Source organism: Mytilus edulis, chromosome 8 (genome assembly GCF_963676685.1).
Source record: "Mytilus edulis chromosome 8, xbMytEdul2.2, whole genome shotgun sequence".
Classification (NCBI taxonomy): Eukaryota; Metazoa; Mollusca; class Bivalvia; order Mytilida; family Mytilidae; genus Mytilus; species Mytilus edulis.
The window spans coordinates 55,289,992-55,312,078 of NC_092351.1; the positions used below are offsets into that span (position 1 = coordinate 55,289,992).

At 32.0% G+C, this 22,087-nt stretch overlaps 1 protein-coding gene across 3 annotated transcripts in view; it reads left to right on the forward strand.

The window, feature by feature from the left end:
* The window catches only part of LOC139485910 (adhesion G protein-coupled receptor B3-like), a 54,446-nt gene that overhangs the window by 21,030 nt on the left and 11,329 nt on the right, over positions 1 to 22,087 (forward strand). For 2 of the 3 annotated variants that reach the window (XM_071270572.1, XM_071270573.1), the window contains exons 6-17: positions 2,135 to 2,348; positions 3,086 to 3,192; positions 3,886 to 4,017; positions 5,651 to 5,716; positions 6,523 to 6,722; positions 9,346 to 9,534; positions 12,407 to 12,478; positions 19,022 to 19,130; positions 19,935 to 20,051; positions 20,566 to 20,638; positions 21,045 to 21,159; positions 21,772 to 21,818. In XM_071270572.1, coding sequence (XP_071126673.1) covers positions 2,135 to 2,348; positions 3,086 to 3,192; positions 3,886 to 4,017; positions 5,651 to 5,716; positions 6,523 to 6,722; positions 9,346 to 9,534; positions 12,407 to 12,478; positions 19,022 to 19,130; positions 19,935 to 20,051; positions 20,566 to 20,638; positions 21,045 to 21,159; positions 21,772 to 21,818 — 1,441 coding nt within the window. The remainder of the gene's footprint in view (positions 1 to 2,134; positions 2,349 to 3,085; positions 3,193 to 3,885; positions 4,018 to 5,650; positions 5,717 to 6,522; positions 6,723 to 9,345; positions 9,535 to 12,406; positions 12,479 to 19,021; positions 19,131 to 19,934; positions 20,052 to 20,565; positions 20,639 to 21,044; positions 21,160 to 21,771; positions 21,819 to 22,087) is intronic. The other variant, XM_071270574.1, reaches the window with a different exon arrangement.

Here is a 22,087-nt window from a genome sequence, read left to right on the forward strand (position 1 = left end):
GGGAAAGTTTCTCAGTTTCAATGTTTGATTGAATTTTTTCTTCTCTAATTACACTGATCAGATTTTGATGTTCAGTTTTTGTGTTTTCAAGTTCTATTACATTCTTCTTTTGCTTTCTATCTTGTAATTCATTAAGTTGTTGAACTTCTTTTCTTAATGAACTAATCATATTATCTTTTTCTTTTATTTGATTTTCAAATAGTTTTATTTCAGGTTGGAGTGTCTCAGATGAACCTTTTGATTTTTTGATTTTTCGAAGTTCCTGCAGAGTATCTGTATGATTTATTCCTAAAATGTCTATTGTGTTGACCAGAGTTGAAGTAATTTTGACTAAAGATTCTTCAAAAATGTCTAACCTGTTGTTAATCATTAGGACTGCATTTGAATCAACCTGTTCTGGTAAATTTATATAATTTTCATCTTTTTTTGTAGCATTTGTAACGGGAGCATGTTTCTCACTTTTATTCAGTGTTTTATCCTTATTTTCAGTCTTGTGATTTTCATTATCTTTCTCAGAATTTGTCATTGAACTGGTAAGAAGAATTGTTGGATTAGTTTCTTCAGTCATGTCAGTATTGGTGTCATTTGAAGTGACACTTACACAGTTGTCATTTCCTTTTTTGTCTAGTTTACTAATTAGATTATCGACCAGTTGTTTACAGGCTTGAAATGTGTTGTCACAAAATGTCTCCCAACCTTTTACTTGGATCAAAATTTTCCCAGTGGTAAGATATATAATGATTTTTTAAAGAAAGTCATCATCAGAGTCTAAGCTGTTGGACACAACAAATTCAGTTTGAATAATTTTCTCATTTTCAGCTTTCTTATCAATCCATGTGTCATCAAAACCATTGCCTTCCTTGTTGTAAATAAGATCTCCGAAAGCAGATATCCATGCATGAATTCTTGTATTTGATGTTATAAAGCTGGGAGAGTTTCCTTTTTGTTTGTAGAACGATTTATCAATATATTCGAAGGGGATTATCTTTCCGTTTGAAGATTTCTGACTATTTTTATATGTTTCTGTTACATTGTAAAACTTAACAAGGCTCTATACGTCTGTGTTTATTTGAGATCGGGTTGTTTTGGCGGCCATTGTTGTTTTGTTTAGGTTACCGCAATATAATGGTCTTCAGATATGTGTCCCTTTTAAACTGAAATATTTAGTTAATTTAGGTAAATTTTTCATCCCTCCTTGGATATGATGTTTTAACTACTCAAGCTTTCATTGGTTGACAAGTTTGTGTCACTTTAGTTCATATTTCAGTTAGCTTGGAGAAAAATATTTGCGTACTCAAAATATGGTGGCTGCTATCGAGGTGCGTTCGAATGATCTTTCGAAGACCATATAATTTACCCTCAATTTAAGATAGACTTGATTGAATTTAATGAGTCAATATAGGATGAACGGATCATATAAATCGGAGGAAAAATATGATACAAGCCCAAACGAAAAAATATAAACAAGTCTAAATTGAAAACTACGTTCAAACATGATTGCGTTGGATAATTTTTTTTTATATACGTGTGCATGTAAAACAAATTTCCTGGTAGAAGGGTCAAAATACAGCACAAACAACATTTTCCAAAAGACCAAAAGAGTGAAAAAGTATATTTAAATAAAACGCATTTGACTAACAGGTCGACCAAAAATATATATACATTGAACCATTAGTTCTTTCTTCCTAAATGACGCCACTTATATGTATAAACAAAAGCAAATATTTTTGGAAGTCATTAAAAATACAAGAAAACTATTGAAAGACTTCCCCCAAAAAAACCATTACGGCTTATTATATTTTTGAAAAAGGTTACGTCTGTTAAACACAAGGATCAGGTGAAAGAAGTATAGCAGAGGACAGCACCGCCAATGAGCTTCTCATTGGAAATAAATTGAAATAATCAATAAAGAAATAACACTAGAAAAATATATTTGTGATCGTCTTCTGTTGATGATGTCATGATCACATAAATTATTCATTAAAAAAGATAATAACAAAACTGTGTGTAGTGCGCGCATTATTTTCTTTAGTGAGGCCAGCATAATTCTCATAGTTAGAATATTTTGCTAGAGAAAGACGTCCCTGAATTTGTCATAGCTTTTTGTTTCACATTTCGTTTATGCATATTGCAGCATGTACCCTTCCCCCAGAACTACATAATTTCGTCTGGGATTATCAGTATACAGACCTTTCGAACAACGCACAGACAACGACACTCACTTTTGGAAGAACAACTCTTACAAAGCCATCAAACATCACATTAAATGCTTTAGGTACAGTATTGAATGCGTGGACCTGTATCGCTAACTTAAAACTGTCGAGTGCTGTTTCGGTTGCCGTTTTTAAGTGAGTATTATGTATTAAAGCAAGATAATTAAGGGTAGACTGATAAAAATAAATAGTTGGTGTCAAATCAATATACACTTTTAGGTGATACATTGCATGAGATTCGTTATCTGTTTTTCAACACATCTATCCAACTCCTTTTAAAACACTTTTTAACTATGATACTTGACGTGGCATATGCGAATAACTAACTAGTACCCAATGTGAAATTGGTTGCTCAACTTTTTTGCAGCAGGATATTTGTACATTTTCGTTGCACCTGAGAGCGGCCTAAATGTTTGAAAGGGTTCGTGTTGTTTAGTGTTAAGTCTGAAATACTATGTTTATAGGATATATGTTCGTTGTTTGTTTTCCGTGTTTTAGATGGTTAATTCGTCTCCGTGAAATGCCTGAAATTACTATAAGAAAATTGATGATGGCTAATAAATATTAAAAAAAAATATCAAGGTTAACATAATAAAACCACACGACCACATTTACTTTGTTTTTCTTTCCGATTTTTTTTTTTTTTTTTTTTTTTTTTTTTATAGCAGGAGCCACGATGATTTGTACTCTTTACTAGCACAATTCAATTCCAATTTTATGTAGACAAATAATTTGAACCAATCACAGATTTTAACATTAACTTTCAGAAAACGCACAGAAATACTTACAATATCTTTTTTAAAGAAGTGAATTCAAATTAATTAATAAATGGTAACGCTTTTGACATTACATAACGTTATTTCTATATTCAGAAGTGATGAAAGCTACGTTGATTTTAGTGGAAACACAAAATGGGTATACCTATGCATGAAACTAACCAAAGTGGCAGATGATTTATTCTATTTCTATCTATTATCAGGTATGTGAAATCTAACTGTACCAAATATGAATTATCTATCTGATGGAATTTATTGGCTGTCATACTAGGGAAATGTTACTCTACAAACGATCATGATATAAAATTTTGTTGGTTAAATCCACCGTTTTCTACTCAAGAAAATGTCGTACCAAGTCAGGAATATCCTTTGACATATTAACATCTTTTAAATCTTAAAATGTTTTTTTAATGTTTTTCTTGTTTAAATTTCCAACTTTTTCAAATCGTTTAATTTTATTAAACCAGTTATGTTGTCTCTAACTAATACAAAACGGTTCAATCTTTGAAACCTTAAGAGTCTTAACAAAATACATATAGCTTGTTCAGCGTTTGTGCTTTATTGATGTTGAATATTACGAAATCACCTAGTAAAACTATATCTTTCTGCTTGTTTATATTTTCTTGATCGATTTGTTTTTCAAAGTAACTAGCTACCCTATGCGATTGCAATGCATGTAAAGTATACATGCAGCTTGTTCTGTTTGTTATATTGCTTGTTAATTAAACGTTTATTGATTGTTTACTATAATATCAAACAAACAAAAACAAAAACGAATAGTATGTTTACGAAAAAAGGAAAACAAGATGTGAGCAAGCAAAATTTATAGAGCTGTCATAAAACTCCTGACAGATATCAATAATTAATATATTTATTTACCAAGTAAATATTTTCAGATGAGGATGGTACCGTATATCCTAAGGAGAGAGTATATCAATCGGGCAGTATCCAAGATAAAACTGTTCCTGTCTGTAGCACATTCTGTCAGTACACAACTAAACCAAGGATTCGTACACTTAAAAAATCAGGTATATTCTATCTGTAATATGAAAATGTATATCCATTTTTCACATTTCTTTTGCTCTTATTATTTTGTAATTTACAAACTTTTTTTCTATTTTTAATCTTTAAATTTCGAACAATTTAACAAATCTAAGTAAAACTACTTGGATGTTAAACAAAGGAAGTGAACTGTAAATATTTCAAATTGCACATTAAAAGTATACTATAGTTTAATTATTATTAGTGGGATACCAATTGTCGTGTGTGTCATGGGTACAGTTAAACCCCGAATTTTGATGTTCAACGAAAAAAAATTGCACATGAGTTCTCAGGCAGACTTTTGCCAAACTACGAGATGAAATAAAAATTATACACGAAAATGTAAGTTTTCTTCTATAGCAGAAATTTGATACCTACGAAAGTAAATATATCCACAGTACTCACTCATTTGTGTCATGATTTCCCTAGGCTAGATGCAGGTTGTCTCATTGTTTGTACTGCGAACCGTAAAAATCACGTCATTGGTAGAATTTCTATTGTGTAGGTGGTTAAAGCTTATCAAAATCTTATGGTGTATGATTGTGAAAGTATTACGAAAAATGTATTAGATTTTCAAGCGGCGTTAATGAGAAAAATTCTTAACAAGATAATGTAGATATCGCATTTAAATAGAACATATTTTAATATAATATTGACATTTACACGTTCTTTCCATTGATGAAATTATTGTTTCGTTATTTTTTATGATATTGCAATTTTACCGATTTACTGTGTCATACGGATTATTTGGTACAGTAAACATTTTTGTTAATATGCAACGGTCTCTGGATACACGTATAAACAAAACTACCTTGCTGCACGGTGTGAGCCAATTCTCCGTGTTGACGGTAGTACTATAAGCTATTATTAAATGCAAAAATAGTCTACCGGTGTTCGAAATTCATAGATCGATTGAGAGAACACAAATCTTGGTTACAAACTAAAACTGAAGGAAACACATCACCTATGAAAGGAAAACAACGAAACAACAGAAGCACTTAAGTGCAACAAAATAAAAACGACAATGTAATAACATACACAGAAACAACTGCCATTTTCCTGACTTGGTACATGACATTTCAATAAAAAAATGGTTGTTGAACCAGGCTAGCCAAACCTCGAGCATGATTTGCAATGCTAAATATAACACTTAAATGATAGCTTAAATGACAGAACGACAGTACAAATAATTGCAAAAACATTCAGGAAAGAGAAATACACCAAAATAAAATGTGAAAATTTTATGACATTGTGACTTAGATGGAGAGTTGTCTCATTATCATTCATACCACACCTTCTTATTTTTTGTATTTCAATCTGATAAATGGTGTATGTTTCATTTAACGAAATCAAATTAAATGAGAACCATTTGCAGCAATTTTGTTCTTTTTATAACGTATAAGAATTGTCAAAATATATCATTTGCATGTACCTGAAAAAATTATAGCAATTTGTCAGAAAGGTAAAGATAAAAAAATAGGAATAAAAAATATCCACATAAATTTGTAAACAAAAGAGGAAATATTATCTGACTACAAACAATTTTTTAATAAACTGTTTATGAAGTTCGCTAATGTTTATTGTATTCCATAGTCCAACTGTAATGCTCATATTTTTCAGGTAGCAATACCACTTTACCTAGTGACGTGTCTTTGTGTGAACCCTGTGATAGTTCTTGTGAAGAAGGTTAGCTATTATTTTCGACCATTTATTGTAATAAACTCTTTCCAGATGTACTACATCTGCAAAAGAAAAAAGCATATGTTTGTCAAAGAAAGACTAAAAATGCAATAGGCAAATCAGAGCAGGCAAAACAGAACAGGCAAAAATTAATAATAGTCAACTAAATATAAAATAACACGAATTTAATTGACAACTAATGCTAATCTTGAGTGTTCTTAGAACGTAAATAGCAATAGATGTATATAAAACGCATGATTAATTAGTATTGATTATATGTATTGTTGTTTTGATTCGTGGTGTGCTTTTCAAGAAATATTCAATATTCAGATATTAAATAATTTGATTACTGTCATTAAATGTTTAGTATTTCAGAATAGCGTTTTGTTTCGTTTTGATTTTTGTTAGTACTGTCATGCACATGGTGTGTGATCGATACACGGTTAGTTCATAACTTTAGCTGTATCTCTATTATAGTGTAGTAGAACACTATTTTATTTTTTCCAGAGCTTCATATTCAATAAGTTCAACTAGGGATCAAAACGTCTTTAAAATTACTAGGGTGTATATTAAAAAAACAAGGAATCAAAATAACATTCCAACAAATAATGACAAATATGCTTAGTTTAATTGGTTTTCATTAACATGACAAATAATACCGATCATCCTCCCTGTTGTTTTTTGAAAATATTTTCAGTAAAAATTGCAAATAATAATATGTTTATTGATATTATCAAACTTTTTTTCAATATTAAAAAATACTTCTAGAACGCGAATTGTATCTTAGATTAACATGTATCTAATGATTGCAGAGTCAATGTATCGTTGTTTAAAAAATACGGACAGATTTGATATTAAATGGAACAGAACAGCAGGAAACACACTAGTCACTGTATCCTGTACAGGTGAATACACGGGTACCGTTTCAAGGAATTGTAGCAGTAGTGGAATGTGGGACGAACCGGACTACACTCAGTGTAGAAGTAAATTCATTAAAAATCTCATGCAACAGGTAGTTAGTGTACTTAAGGAAGTTCGCTTCTCAGTTTCAAAATAACAAGCTTTTCAGTACGCTAGTCTATATTACAAAAAGGATTAATAATGAAACCAAAAGAGCTAAACAAAACTATAGGTCTGTGTGCTTGTTTTCGAGATATTAGCCATTGAAATTTTGGTGGGAAGTGTTTTATCTTGATTTTTCATCTCTTTATCATTGACCAGTTTAACCCTTTCCCTTTCATGCATTTTAGACCTTTACTTATCGAAAATACATTATCGAAGTTTAAATGAATACAGAATTCGCATCAATTGTCATACATTTGTACACATGCCATGCATGTTGGGCTCAAATGAAAGATAATTGGTAAAATATTTCAAAAAACTAAGTTTGAAGATAATTCGTCATTTTTTGGTCACGTGGTATATTTCCAAAAGTCACGTGACTGTTGGAGAAAAAGTGAAAAAATACAAAATCCTTGGGCAAAAAGTCGTGCAGAGACATATTGGTGGGCTAATAGGGTCAGGTTTTGATGGAAACACAATGCCCCGAGTCTGTTGAAGCCATATAAGTTATCATAGTGGTATAAATAGAGGCATAACGTGCTATAGGCCTTGAAATATCGATGTCCGTAACATTCAAAATAATTGATTTTAGACGCTCTTTTTGTCCGATTTCTAACATAGACCCTAGTTATTTGTCTAATTCGTTTTCAATCAATCAGCAACCTAAACTTTGTTTTTACAAAGGAAAATTCATTGAATTACCAATGCTAGCTCATTCTGGGACACCCTTGACCGAGCCCGATGGAACAAAGGGGGTAAAAAAGGGGGGGCAATTTTGCACACACATTCTTTTAAAAAAAAATTCGTAGGTTACTTTCCTTTTTGAAATTGAAAGTAAAGTTAAGTTAAGTTAAGTTAAGTTAAGTTAAGTTAAGTTAAGTTAAGTTACATTTAATATAGGAAATTATTTTTCAAACTCCGGCAGTGAGATTCGAACTCTCAATCTTAGCGCCTTGGGATTGATCAGCGTACCCCTGCGCCACTGGCATTGTAGTGAATTTATCGAAATTTAAGTACTTAAGTCTACTACAACGAAAGAAATGAAAAAAAAAATATATATAAAGATTCTCACCCAGTTTGTTTTCTTATGTAATTGTTTGTTCAGATGATAATTTTTTGTTGCCAAATGCATGATTTTTACGCAAATCTAGGAGGAATCCACTCTTTCAACTGTCATTTTTTCATTAAAATATACATGTTTCTTCATTCAAACAAAAGTGTTTTCAACTTTAGTATACCGCAACACTTACGAAACCATGTTTTGTTACATCTATTTCAACTTTGCCAAAAAAATTCAGAATATTTTAGCGGTTTTTGTCTCTTTTCTCATAATGTCTTTAAGAAATGACTTCCGATTTTTAGCGTAATTCAAGTTTGTGATTGCGCTGCTACACTAAAAATTACATTTGCAACTAGTGTACAAGTTAGAACTATTAGTTTAATACTATTCTTCAAAACCTCACTGCACAATTATTGAAAAAAGACATAAATCCTCTTAAAAGAGCAGTTTTCTTTGCACTTCTTTTTGAGAATATCCCTCAAAATTCGAACAAAAATAAATGGTTTTTACAGAAAAATTAAACATCAGTAAGGGGCGACTTGTTTATTAACTATTAATGATAGAGGTTTGATGCACATTAAATCGCATTGCTGGTTATCTGAGGAATAATTTGAGCCCTTAACCACATCTGTACGTCAGCAAATGGCGATTAAACGTGTCTTAATGTCCCAAAAAAATCTTCAAATTGGTTTCACCGGTAAGCTTTACCGGTGTGAAAGGGAGAGGTTTATAATATTGTGTATGACCTCTGCAGATGGCCAATAATTGTACATGTAAAAGATTTATAAAAAAGAAAAAAAGGGGGTTAATGGGCAATTTTGGTTAAGGCATTTAAATGTTTAAATGGATAAAACAAGAGGATTCCCGCTAACACAACTAGTCAGCAAGTGGATGCACATAATTATAATATATATTATTCCCGTTTTCTTGACTATTTGAATCGAATAGGTAAAAAATAAATCAATACTTCTAAAAACACGAGGTCTAATTTGTCAGCCGACACAACGTATAAACACGTATAAACAACGAATCGAAGAATCCCACTGTACAAATAACAACACGACGGTGCATGCAATATGTGTGGTAATATCTTCGTAGCCTTCCGGAGCACATGATATTATCCAGATTGTTGGTTGGGTTAGTTTTTAGTTTTCTTTGTTGTGTTTTGTGTTGTATTGATGGATACAACTATCCATTCAAGTAACAATTATAAACGTTAACCATTACAGATCAAACTACCGTTTAAAACAGGGAACCTTGGCTCACACCGAGAAGTTATAAAGGGCCCCATAAATGACTAGTGTAAAACCATTCAAACAGGAAAACCAACGGTCTAATATTTATAAAAAAAATGAGTAACGAGAAACACTTATGATCCACATTAACAAACTACTGAACATCAGGTTCCTCCTATTTACTATAAACAAATTTTTAGATTTGACGAAATTTAGTATAGACAATTTAGCTACATCATATAAATGTATACGTAGAAATGTTATCATTTTTTTTTAAGATGGACAAATTATTAGCTGGAGACAGTGAGTTTCCACTTGTGAGTGCTACCCTTGGGAATCTAGCAAATATAACAAAGTCGAATAATGAATTACGGACTGGCGATATAGTAACGGTTTCAGCTTTACTAGGAGACATAGCGAAATATGTAACAAATGATACAGATAAAATTTCTGTCGATCAGCTAGAGGTAAATAACTCATTCAGATAACATATGAAATAGTAAAAATAATCCATAAACATAATTATGTATAACCAGCATAGAAATTGAATCGATTACCCGATTCATTCAGTACTTTTTGTAAAGTAATCAACATGCATAATGTGTTGTCTTACTTTAAGTATTTTCTTTCTTTTTTGAAGGGACATTGATATAGATATTTGTATTAACACCATGATCATACTGATGACGGATATCTGTAATCCGAAATTTCTAGCATTTGTTTATGTTATTGTTATTTTATGGGGATGTTGTACGCTTTTAGACTTGTTATATATAATATTGTGTAGTGTACTCTATCATAATTATATGATCCATCGCCCCGTAAGATGTATCGTTGACTATAATTGAGTCATTTGATGTTTGCATTAAGATAGACTACGAAGACTTACGAAGATAATTGTTCTAAGAAGGTTTCGATATTATGCAACTTGCATTACATCCTATATAAATAACCCTTATTATGTACTCCATATAGACGTTTCCCAAATAAACAGAGGGATAACCGAGGAGACAAAATGCATTTTCAGTATGTCACATCATTCTAGAGTATTTTAGACTTTAAACAAATCGTAATCGAGTATTATGTGAGACAATGGGTTAAACGCAAGAAAGAAGACATAGACACTTTTCCGAATGGATTAGGACTGTAAAGTCGTTGTTACAAATTATATTTAAGAAACTGAATGAGTCCATAAATACCCATGTCACACAATCTTTAACAATGTTTAAAGACTCAAATATTGTAACACTTATCCTACCTTCATGACAAATAAGATGATGTCCCCACTGATAAAGCCCCAAACAACAAATACACTGCTTGATTAATGAATTAGGTATTGACAATTCACTTGGAAACTCTACAATTACCCCCAAAACACTTAGTAAAGAGAAAATCCAGGATAATCATAGGTCTATACTATTTTCTTTTGGAATTATAACCAAATATGAAACCAAGAGTTCTCAATAGTGATGTTGTTTTTTGTGTACTATTGTTCTGTTTCTCTTTTTAGCTCACCTGGCCCGAAGGGCCAAGTGAGCTTTTCCCATCACTTTGCGTCCGGCGTCCGTCGTCCGTCGTCCGTCGTCGTCCGTCGTCGTCGTCCGTCGTCGTTAACTTTTACAAAAATCTTCTCCTCTGAAACTACTGGGCCAAATTAAACCAAACTTGGCCACAATCATCATTGGGGTATGTAGTTTAAAAAATGTGTGGCGTGACCCGGCGAACCAACCAAGATGGCCGCCATGGCTAAAAATAGAACATAGGGGTAAAATGCATTTTTTGGCTTGTAACTCAAAAACCAAAGCATTTAGAGCAAATCTGACATGGGGTAAAATTGTTTAGCAGGTCAAGATCTATCTGCCCTGAAATTTTCAGATGAATCGGACAACCCGTTGTTGGGTTGCTGCCCCTGAATTGATAATTTTAAGGAAATTTTGCTGTTTTTGGTTATTATCTTGAATATGATTGTAGATAGAGATAAACTGTAAACAGCAATAATGTTCAGCAAAGTAAGATTTACAAATAAGTCAACATGACCGAAATGGTCAGTTGACCCCTTTAGCAGTTATTGCCCTTTTTAGTCCATTTTTAACCATTTTTCGTAAATCTTAGGTATCTTTTACAAAAATCTTCTCCTCTGAAACTACTGGGACAAATTAATCCAAACTTGGCCACAATCATCATTGGGGTATGTAGTTTAAAAAATGTGTGGCGTGACCCGGCCAACCAACCAAGATGGCCGCCATGGCTAAAAATAGAACATAGGGGTAAAATGCAGTTTTTGGCTTATAACTCAAAATCAAAGCATTTAGAGCAAATCTGACAGGGTAAAATTGTTTACCAGGTCAAGATCTATCTGCCCTGAAATTTTCAGATAAATCGGACATTCTGTTGTTGGGTTACTGCCCCTGAAATGGTAATTTTAAGGAAATTTGGCTGTTTTTGGTTATTATCTTGAATATTATTATAGATAGAGATAAACTGTTAACAGCAATAATGTTCAGCAAAGTAAGATCTACAAATAAGTCTACATGACCAAAATGGTCAGTTGACCACTTTAGGAGTTATTGCCCTTTATAGTCAATTTTTAACCATTTTTCGTAAATCTTAGTAATCTTTTAGAAAAATCTTCTCCTCTGAAACTACTGGGCCAAATTTAACCAAACTTAGCCATAATTGGGGTATCTAGTTTAAAAAATGTGTCCAGTAACTCGGCCAACAAACCAAGATGACCGCCATGGCTAAAAATAGAACATGGGGGTAAAATGCAGTTTTTGGCTTATACCTCAAAAACCAAAGCATTAAGAGCAAATCTGACAGGAAGTAAAATTGTTGATCAGGTCACGATCTATCTGCCCTGGAATTTTCAGATGAATCGGATAATCGGTTGTTAGGTTGCTGCCCCTGAATTGGTAATTTTGAGGAAATTTTGCTGTTTTTTTTGTTATCTTGAATATTATTATAGATAGAGATAAACTGTTAACAGCAATAATGTACAGCAAAGTAAGAACTAAAAACAAGTCACTATGACCAAAATAGTCAATTGACCCCCTAAAGAGTTATTGCCCTTCATAGTCAATTTTTAACAATTTTGTTAAAATTTGAAGATTTTCAATAACATTTTCCACAGAAAGTACTGTTATAGACAGAGATAATTGTAAGCAGCAAGAATGTTTAGTAAAGTAAGATCTACAAACACATCACCATCACCAAAACACAATTTTGTCATGAATCCATCTGTGTCCATTGTTTAATATTCACAAAGACCAAGGTGAGCGACACAGGCTCTTTAGAGCCTCTAGTTTCTATTTAATCTATGTTTTTCTTTATATATTTTAGAATTTTGGTTCGATCTGCAATGAATTATTAGATGAAAAATACCATAGGTCATGGGAAGAACTAAAAGATAAGGTAACAACCTTCTCTGAAAAGTAACACTTTAGTATTCTAAGAAAAGATGATTACATATTTCATTAATATATAGTATGTATGTTGTATTATTCTAAACACCTCGTGCTGTATATCTTAAAATTGAGAATGGAAATGGGGAATGTACCAAAGAGACAACAACCCCACCATAGAAAAAAAAACAACAGCAGAAGGTCACCAACAGGTCTTATCAAGCCAAAAATTGTGAAAGCAAACTTAAAAAATTGCTAAATATATAATAAATACCTTATAATGACTATTGATCTATTGTCATCACTTGACTTTCCTCGATGTCGTTTATTATCCGTCCGTTTTTGTTAATATTTTTAAAATATCATCATCTCTGAAAACAGAATTTAATTTAAACATATTCTATTGTTCAAAATAACCATAGGATCAGACACAAGTTTTAAAACTAATAACTAAAACTAGTAATGTCTTCTCCGAATCAAAACAAAGTATATACATTAATTAATGAACACATCAAATATTTCATACTAACAAATAAATTAAGAAAAAAGGCATGAAAACAAAAGGAAACTTTTTTAAGCGAATCAATGGATTTTTGTCTATCAGTTTATCAACATGCCTACTCCATTTACAGTCACTACTAAATATTACACCAATATATTTATGCGTATGAACTGGCTCTAATGTAACACCATCAAAATCAAAAGAAAAATTACTTTGTATAGTTTTCATACTGAATACCATTATATCTGTTTTATTTGGGTTAAACTTCACTAGCCATCTTTTTGACCATGCACTTAAATAAACAATATATGTGCTGATTAAATTTCTCACAATGGATTCATTAGGAGCAGTATGACCTATTGAAGTGTCATCTGCAAAAAGCCTCCCAAATCCAGAAAAACCATCAGTTATGTCATAGATATAGGAAGATGTGGTGTGAGTGCCAATGAGACAACTCTCCATACAAATAACATAACATGTATATATACCAAAAACAATAACGGTCCTAAAACCGAACCCTGAGGCACCCCGGCGTTTAATTTTCAAAATTTTGAAAGTAAATCTTTTAAGACAACTTTCTGAGATCGGCCACACAGGTAGCTTTTAAACCAACACATCTCCTTTTACCATATTTTTTAAGTTTGTATTGTAATGCCTTAATCCAAACAGTATCAAATGCTTTACTTATATCAGCAAATATAATGCTAGTTACTAGCTTATTATTTAGCGCCAATTAAATTTTGTTGTAAAGTTCAATCAATTGATGCGTAGTGGAGTATTCTGGAATAAATCCAGATTGATTCTTATACAACAGTTTTTATGCATGTAAATGGTTAAAAGTATTTTTTTAAACAATTTGTTCCAATAATTTACTCACACATGACAATAAGGAGACAGATTTGTCACCACCTTTGAATAAGGGAATAACAGGTGCAATTTTCCCTTGATCGGGAAATATTCCATCATGAAGTGATTTATCTAAAAGTAAACATAATGGTTTTGACATTTCATTTCTAGCAGCAAGTAACATTCTGTTGCTAACAATATCTGGTCCCACAGCTTTATTTGCATCGAGCGTGGAAACAATATCAAGTACATCTTGTTCACTTATAATCATTTATGAAAGAAAATCACGACAGCGATCATCAAATTTCGGTAAATTTTTATTTGCATTATCTAAATTAGAAATAGAACAAACATATTTCTTTAAAATTTCCGACTTTTCTGTTCCTTCATACGCAAGGTTTAAGTTCTGATCCGGGTCTCTAATCATATATAAGCGGAGACATATCATGAGTTGGTATGTCGCTTTTAATTAGCATATTGATGGTCTTCCAATATTGTTTACTGTTTGCAACTTTCAGTTCATCCAGATTCTCGTTAATAGTCACATAGAATGCTTTTTAGCTTGCTTTTTTAAATTATTAACCTTGTTCCTTTGTTGCTTATATCTATGTTCAGCAGATGTACTACTTGAACGAATAAAAAAAAATCGAAATACAAAATGTATGTCCTGTTTTCTCGTTTTCCGTGGTAAATTTGAATCAAACCAAACTTTATCATAGTTACGTCCCTTGTAGGTATACGCGCAATACTATATTAATAAATATGTAAGTGAAATTTGTATCAGCAACATGAACATTACTTGCATCAGAAATAAAATTTTCCCAATTAGTATTTAGTACTTTTTGTTTCATTAAGTCATAATATCCTCTCTTATAATCCCATATAGATTTAATATATGTTCGACTTTTACTAAAACCACAATCAATTGTGACATATGTACCATCATGATCACTTATACGATTTATGAAAACACAAGTCGAATATAGATCAGCAATATACACTACTTTTTTGTCGAGACTGCGACTTCTGTCGCAGAAAGATCAACATAGGGATAGTGAGCTTGGTTCATTGGTCAATGTTTAGTTTTCTAATACACAAAAAAGGTGTATTCTTAACAAAGCACAAAAATGTCGGCCTTTACCTCAAAATATAACCAAACCTTTAAACAGACTTATTCAGAGGGGTTATAGTTACGATACTGTTGTCAGGTCATTGAGGATGGCATATTTTTGTATTAATATTGATTCACTCATAGGGTTTTTGCATCGGTAATAAACACATTTGTTCTAAAAACCAGTTGTTGGCCATGTCCATCGTCAGGAGCCCAAGCCATTGCATAGTAAAAAACAATATTTCAAAGATTCTTTAGTGAGAGGAATAAGTTGATAAGAAAGTGCTGAGATTTGCAAAACAAAAATGTATGGTTTTTGATTGTCTGATAAATTAAAAAGACAAATTGTCAAAATGCATCTGGTATACGTGTCAGTTTATAAAGCAATGAATGATGATTGGTTGCAATGTCCAGGAGGAATGTTCTCCTCTTCCCCTTATTTAGTTTCCTAATGAGTAACTGATATATGATTGGTTGGTGGGTTCATACAGGCTTGATAAAAAATCAATATTACATCAAGAAATGAATTGCACACTGCTTTCTGGCGATTTCCTCCGATCTGTAAGCATGGCTAACAGACACTTTAAGAGAGCGAAAAAAACAAAAAAGGCTATCATGAAAAAGGCCTTCTATCAGAAAAATAGAAAGATATAGATTCGCTCTTTCAAGAGGAAAAAATCAATTGAAAAGCACGTGAATATGTTAAAATATTCACCACTGAAAAAATAAAAGACGATGAGATTTTGTTACTCAGTAAAGGATTAAAATATCTACCAAATTTGCAAAATCTAGCATAGCATCAGATTTCAATTAATTTGTAAGAAAACTAAGATGTAAATATCATTTTGACAAGGGTGATATTTTTAAACGTCATCCCTTTTTAACAAAATTTGGATATGAACCGGTTATGCAGGAAGTGATTGCAAAACAAAGAAAAGACATATTAATGGTAAAGGCCAAATCTGTATTACAGTCGCCTCCCTTGGTATATTCCACTGTGTTTTCAAGACAGAAATCACACATAAAGAACAATATCTTAAATCACTGGAATACATGAAAGGATGACGAAGAGGCAAAACTTTTCTTTTCAGACAGATCATGAGGTGTCGAACCCCTAATAAAAATTACAGTATTTTTATAATAAGTGTCACTATGCAATGGCTTGGGCTCCTGACGATGGACATGGCCATGGTCAATTAGTTAAATCTAATTGGTCTAAATATATGTTCGAAACACCTTATGATCTATGAAGTTGGGGTGCTGGGATAGGCTTTGACAACGATTTATTGAAATATTTGAAACATTCGAGAAGATCTGTCAACCAATAAGTAGGAACTATCGGTCATCACACAGTCTGTTCATCTCCTAGAAAAAATGACGTCAAGTACGTTGACCCTGCCTTAATAACTTCCAGGACATATCAACTGGGTCAATATGTGTGAATCGATGTTGAGAAATTTGACCCGAACTTATCAGGTTATCTTCTGATTTAATAGTAAAACAAAGAAATCATGGTTTATATCGTGCAACATACGCAAAATACAACCCGAAAAATCGCTTATCTGGTTGTCTGCATATTTATATTGTAAAATATCAGCTGCTCGACACAGTATAAAGCCTTTTTGAGCTCGTTCGCTGCCTTCACTTGACAAAAGATCATATATTGTTTCTCACAGCTGATATTTCACAAAATAAATATTCAGACAACCTGTCAATATGATAATCGGTACACATCCATGGTTATCTATTACACTTATATTCCATAATTTTCAGCAATTTCACGACGACGGGAAAAAATCTTAAAGGATGACTTTAATTTTTCAAAGTATAACCATTCAAATATATTCTTGCATGCAAGGAAGACCCTCTGCCAAGTTCATTATGATAGAAAAATAAATCCTTAAAATATCGTTTCAACTTGGATATGTTATCATAGACCGGCGCTTGCATTTGCAAATTCGATGGAAATAATCTCTTTCGTTGTTAGATAGGTTTTCCTCGATTTGGGGTTTGGCCCGGATTTGTTTTTTTCTCTATCGATTTGTGAATTTCGAACAGCGGTATACTACTGTTGCCTTTGTTTAAGATTCGACAATTTCTTTTTTAACGTCAAGATGTGAGACAGATTTTCTGTGATATATCATTATATGGTATCCTTTATTCTAAGCTTATTTTTGATAAAGGCAGTCTGCACAAAAACTAAACTTCGCAGCATTCAATTAAATGACATGAGCTATGCAGCGGCATGTCATTTTGTTTAAAGCTTATGTATCAAGTCTAAACGAGAGACGAAAGATACAAAAAGGAGATTTATAAAAAAAACGAAAACAATTCTAAAAGAGGGACGAAAGATACCAGAGGGGCAGTCGAACTCATAAATCGAAAATAAACTGACAACGCCCAGGCTAAAAAGGAAAAAAAAAGACAAACAGACAAACAATAGTACACATGACACAACATAAACAACACGAACCCCACCCAAAACTAGAGTTGATTTCAGGTGCTATGGAAGTGTAAGCCTATCCTACTCCACACGAGGCACCCGTCGTGTTGCTCATTTTAGTACAAACTCGGTAAGTAGTCTAATTCGGTAGGTCACATTCATAACAGGGAAGAGGATTGTAATTACAACGTAAGGAACATATCCGATATCATTTGTGAAACGGTTATTCCATAACGGTCAACCAACTCGTGATGGCGTCCGTAAAATTTATGAAGTGAATTAGAGGCGAAAGATACCATAAGGGACATTTATAAGATTACGGGAACACGTCATTAAGCAGACTCGACTGGTTCCCATGGGTTATTGGTTACCTGTTGAAGGGCATCTCATCTGAATGAAACTGATCCATCGGGAATAAAACAAATCATACATTTTGATAATGTCATTTTTTAGATCTTGTTCGAGTAAATACAGTCTTTTTTTTACAAATATGATGTGTTCCTTTCTTACACAAGATACTTGAATCAGTATTAGACATTTTATTTTATTGAATAAAAATCAACACATTCTCTCAATATATCAACAAATAAGAAATACCAATGGAAAGATAAAATGACTGCTGTTATACTATTGCATTAGGAGAGAGACTTCATTAAAGAAGAATTATCAGATCTGGTTGAAATTGTTATTCTAAACAATGGATTTTGTAAATATGTTTTTATAATACTTATATGATTTGCATATCTATAAATACTTGAATTGGATTGGTCAATTAGAATTTTTCTCTAAGTTTACACTTCGATAAACCATGTTTCCGAAACTACTTTTGTAATCTATTCATGCGCGATACATAAGCTTGCAGTGATCCCGGGATTTTCAGCAAACTGAGATTTAAAAAAAATTGCATAACAGTTGTGACTATTCTAGTGCATATATAACAAAAAAAAGAAATAAATTTAACGCACTAATGCTTAAAAAATGTATAAAGATAAAATTTAATAAAATTCCGCGAAATTTCATGAAAGATTTAGCGAATTGTCGTCATGGCAAAACACGACGTCATACGAATGGAAATTTTCAAGGGAAGATTATTTCGTTACGTGTACGCTTCAAATTCGAATAACATTTAATTAAAATAAAGTTTTTGAGGTAGGTGCTATTTCATTTTAGATTCCGTATTATTTATCGGACATTTATGGTTTTAAGAAAGTCAAGATGGCGGCGTACTCCTTAGTTAAGACATGCCATTGTGCTTTTGATGGTAAATATATATAGTAGTCATCAACAAAAAAATAAAATCGCAAATGTTTGGATGAAGAATTATAAGGATTAAACACATTTTTTCTAGAGGTTATTGATGTGTAAACCGGGGCTCTTACTCACAAACACCACATAAAAGTCCTTCGGACTTTTATTCAGTTTGTGAGTTAATCGCCCCGGTTTACACATCAATAACCTTACTCACAAACACCACATAAAAGTCCTTCGGACTTTTATTCAGTTTGTGAGTTAATCGCCCCGGTTTACACATCAATAACCTCTAGAAAAAATGTGTTTAATCTTATAGTAATTTGAAAATTAAACATTGGTCAGACACAGCAATATTAAGTTGCTACGTTATAATTTAAAACAGTATATGGTTATCTTTTAGGGAACAAGTGATGTTACCACAGTAGTCAAAGCAGTAACAGAGTACACTAGTGCTTTTCGTAATGTGTTGGATGGGGAATCGTCTATGACTGTTAAAAAGGAAAATATTGGTTTGAGTTTTTAAGCTTACTTTAAACGTTATTATAGTCTTTCTTTTTTAAAAGTATGCGACTTCGTATATGTATTTTGTTTATGCACTTCATATCTAGATACACTGTAGGAGACACAAACACTAATATAACTTATTTATATATGCCCTACAAAGAGCTCCAATGAAATTATTTGATCGCACCCAAACATGTACACGTAGAGGGCCACTACACAATTTATGTGTTTGCAGCAAGCCAGTAGCTTCAGATTCAGTGGTTGTTTCTTTCTCGTTAATCTTAACATTTGTTTTTTTTTTATCGCATACTTTGGTTGGTTTGTTCCTCATATCTAATTAACACATTGTGATCATGAGACCCTTTATCTTTACTATAACATATTGTATCATCATTTTAACCTAAAGATTTGCTTATTGTTCTACACAGTCCGCAAACTGTTTCAATACACACTTATCATATGGCTACAGCATTTGATATAAAAAAAATCAACTAAAACATATTTAAGTCGAAAACCCTTGCTCAATATCAGAACGAGTACTCTCTCTGACCTATTTGAGCAGTTGAACATTTGCATCTATTGCAAAACATGCAGTCTAAGAGCATGATATAAAGGACGCGGAGTGATTGTATTAGAATCAGTTCAAGTCCAGCGAAATCAAAATTTAAAGAGCAGAACTTTTATCCTAGAAAATAGACTGTATAAACATTTTGACATATATACAGAAAACACTAATGTCAATTTCATTCATGTTTCTCAACACTGTTTGTCCTGAATATCTAATGGTTCGATTAATTGTTTATTAAAAGTGATAACAGTAGGAAAGAGTAGCTCTCCCGAAATCACTTTTCCTGATCGACAAACAAACGACTCATGGATAACAGATTCAGGGACAGAAATGAAACTAAAACAGAGCATGTGCAGCGGTAAGTACATATTTGATAGATTCTGTACGTATAGTACAGCAGTATCATTAAAAGTAAACCGTTTACGAAGTTAAATGATATCTAATTAGCTGTTATCAATTATGTTTGACATGAGATACGCGTTCCTATTCATAAAGTTTTGGTGCATAAAACAATGAAACAAATAAACAAATGTTCTATCGGATATAACTATTAAGTGTATTTAAAGAGATATAGCAGATAAAAATTTCCTAACTTGTAGGGTTCATATTTGGGCAATTCAAAGCCTAATAAGGCAGTTTTTTTTTATTCGTCTTTCAATTGTTTGTTTGCCATGATATTGGTTGGTATTCCAAGATTTATGCTGTTTGTATCTTCTGCATTTTTGTGTGTTCCTTAAATTTAATCAGGGTTTTTATGTGTTAACATCATAACACTATACCAAATATCAATTTAAAATTATATGACAAAACTTGAACGTAAATTATAAATATTTCAATGTATAAATAGTTTTAATATTTGAATCTGTTTTTAGATTTGACTGGATATAGTTGCACATTCTTTCGAAATATATCAGGCTTATTTCCGAAATATTTGCTTTTAAATCGGTAAGTAATATTGAATGCTCATAGATTTGCCGTAACTATATTATTTTTGTTCAATGGATAATGTACTTAATTGATGCACATGCAAGATCAGATTCTTTATTTTCTTTTTATTTACAAATATTTAAACCATTGATAAAACTAGACCCGTTCACTACATGCTTCGTCTTATGCCATACTATTGAGAAACATACTCATTGTCGAAGATCTCGTAGTATACAACTGTGAGCGGCAAATGATTTTTTGAAAGAAATATATCCGATTGTGTAACTGATATTATTAAGCATTGTTGTGTGTGAATTCTTCAATTGTATTGATATTTCATAGTCGTATTTCGAAAATAATTTTGCGCTTTAACAATACAATGCAGTATGCAAACACTCGATACTTCTGTTTATGTTTTCTTCAGGAAAGTGCTGTCGTTTGACGGAATTTATGACGTTAATTCGATCATAGCTGATGTTTCGATTGAATCAGGATCGTGTTCGGATTATTCATTAGAATTACGATTTGGTCATTTATTAGTAAGTTGGAAAATCGTATGGATAGCAATAAAACATTTTTGTTTTCGTTTTAATTTGTAAGCGTCTATCACATGTCTATACTCATGATACTGTTAGGAAAGTATTGGGATTCATAAAACAATTTAAAAGACATTCATATTTTTGGAGTTTTTTTAATTTATAGATTATGACATAATGTTTATATTTTATCTTGTGTTGTTATTTATTTACCTTTTTTGTTGTTAAAAATATTTCTAATCTTTGTAAGACCAGCAATGTGTACTTATTGCAGACGATATAATAATACAAGTTATCGCTAATTTTATTAATAAACTCATCATAGATACCAGAATTAAAATTTAATTTTTATGCCAGACGCGCGTTTCGTCCACAAAAGTCTCATCAGTGACGCTCGAATAAAGAAATGTTTAAAAGGTCAAATAGAGTAAAATGTTGAAGAGCACCGAGCACCAAAAATTCCAAAAATTCCTTCCAAGTATAAAATGAAATGAAAGATATAATGTGTTGAAACTTTAGATAGATTAACAAATGGCTAACATGAAGAATCGTTTGACTAGAACAGTCCTCTAATGTTAAGTCTAGGATTATGTTTAGTTTAAATATTTTTTCAAGGGAAACCACTCCAGACCAGTTTGTGGATTTTGGGATTTCAATGCTTCGTAAGTATATTTCAATTCAAACAGCCATAAAATTTACACACAGTGCCGCTATATTTCATTACATCAAAACCATTACTCTACATTCTCAATGTGCACAGATAGTATCAATAAACATATATGTGAACATATATGTGAAACATTTCACATAACGATTTAAGTTTTGATGTAAATTATACTTTTATATGTATACTATTTTAAGCCAATCTATATAGATATTGATTTGTTTTAAATTTGCATTCTTAGTTTGTTGTCTCAAACATCTGTATGCT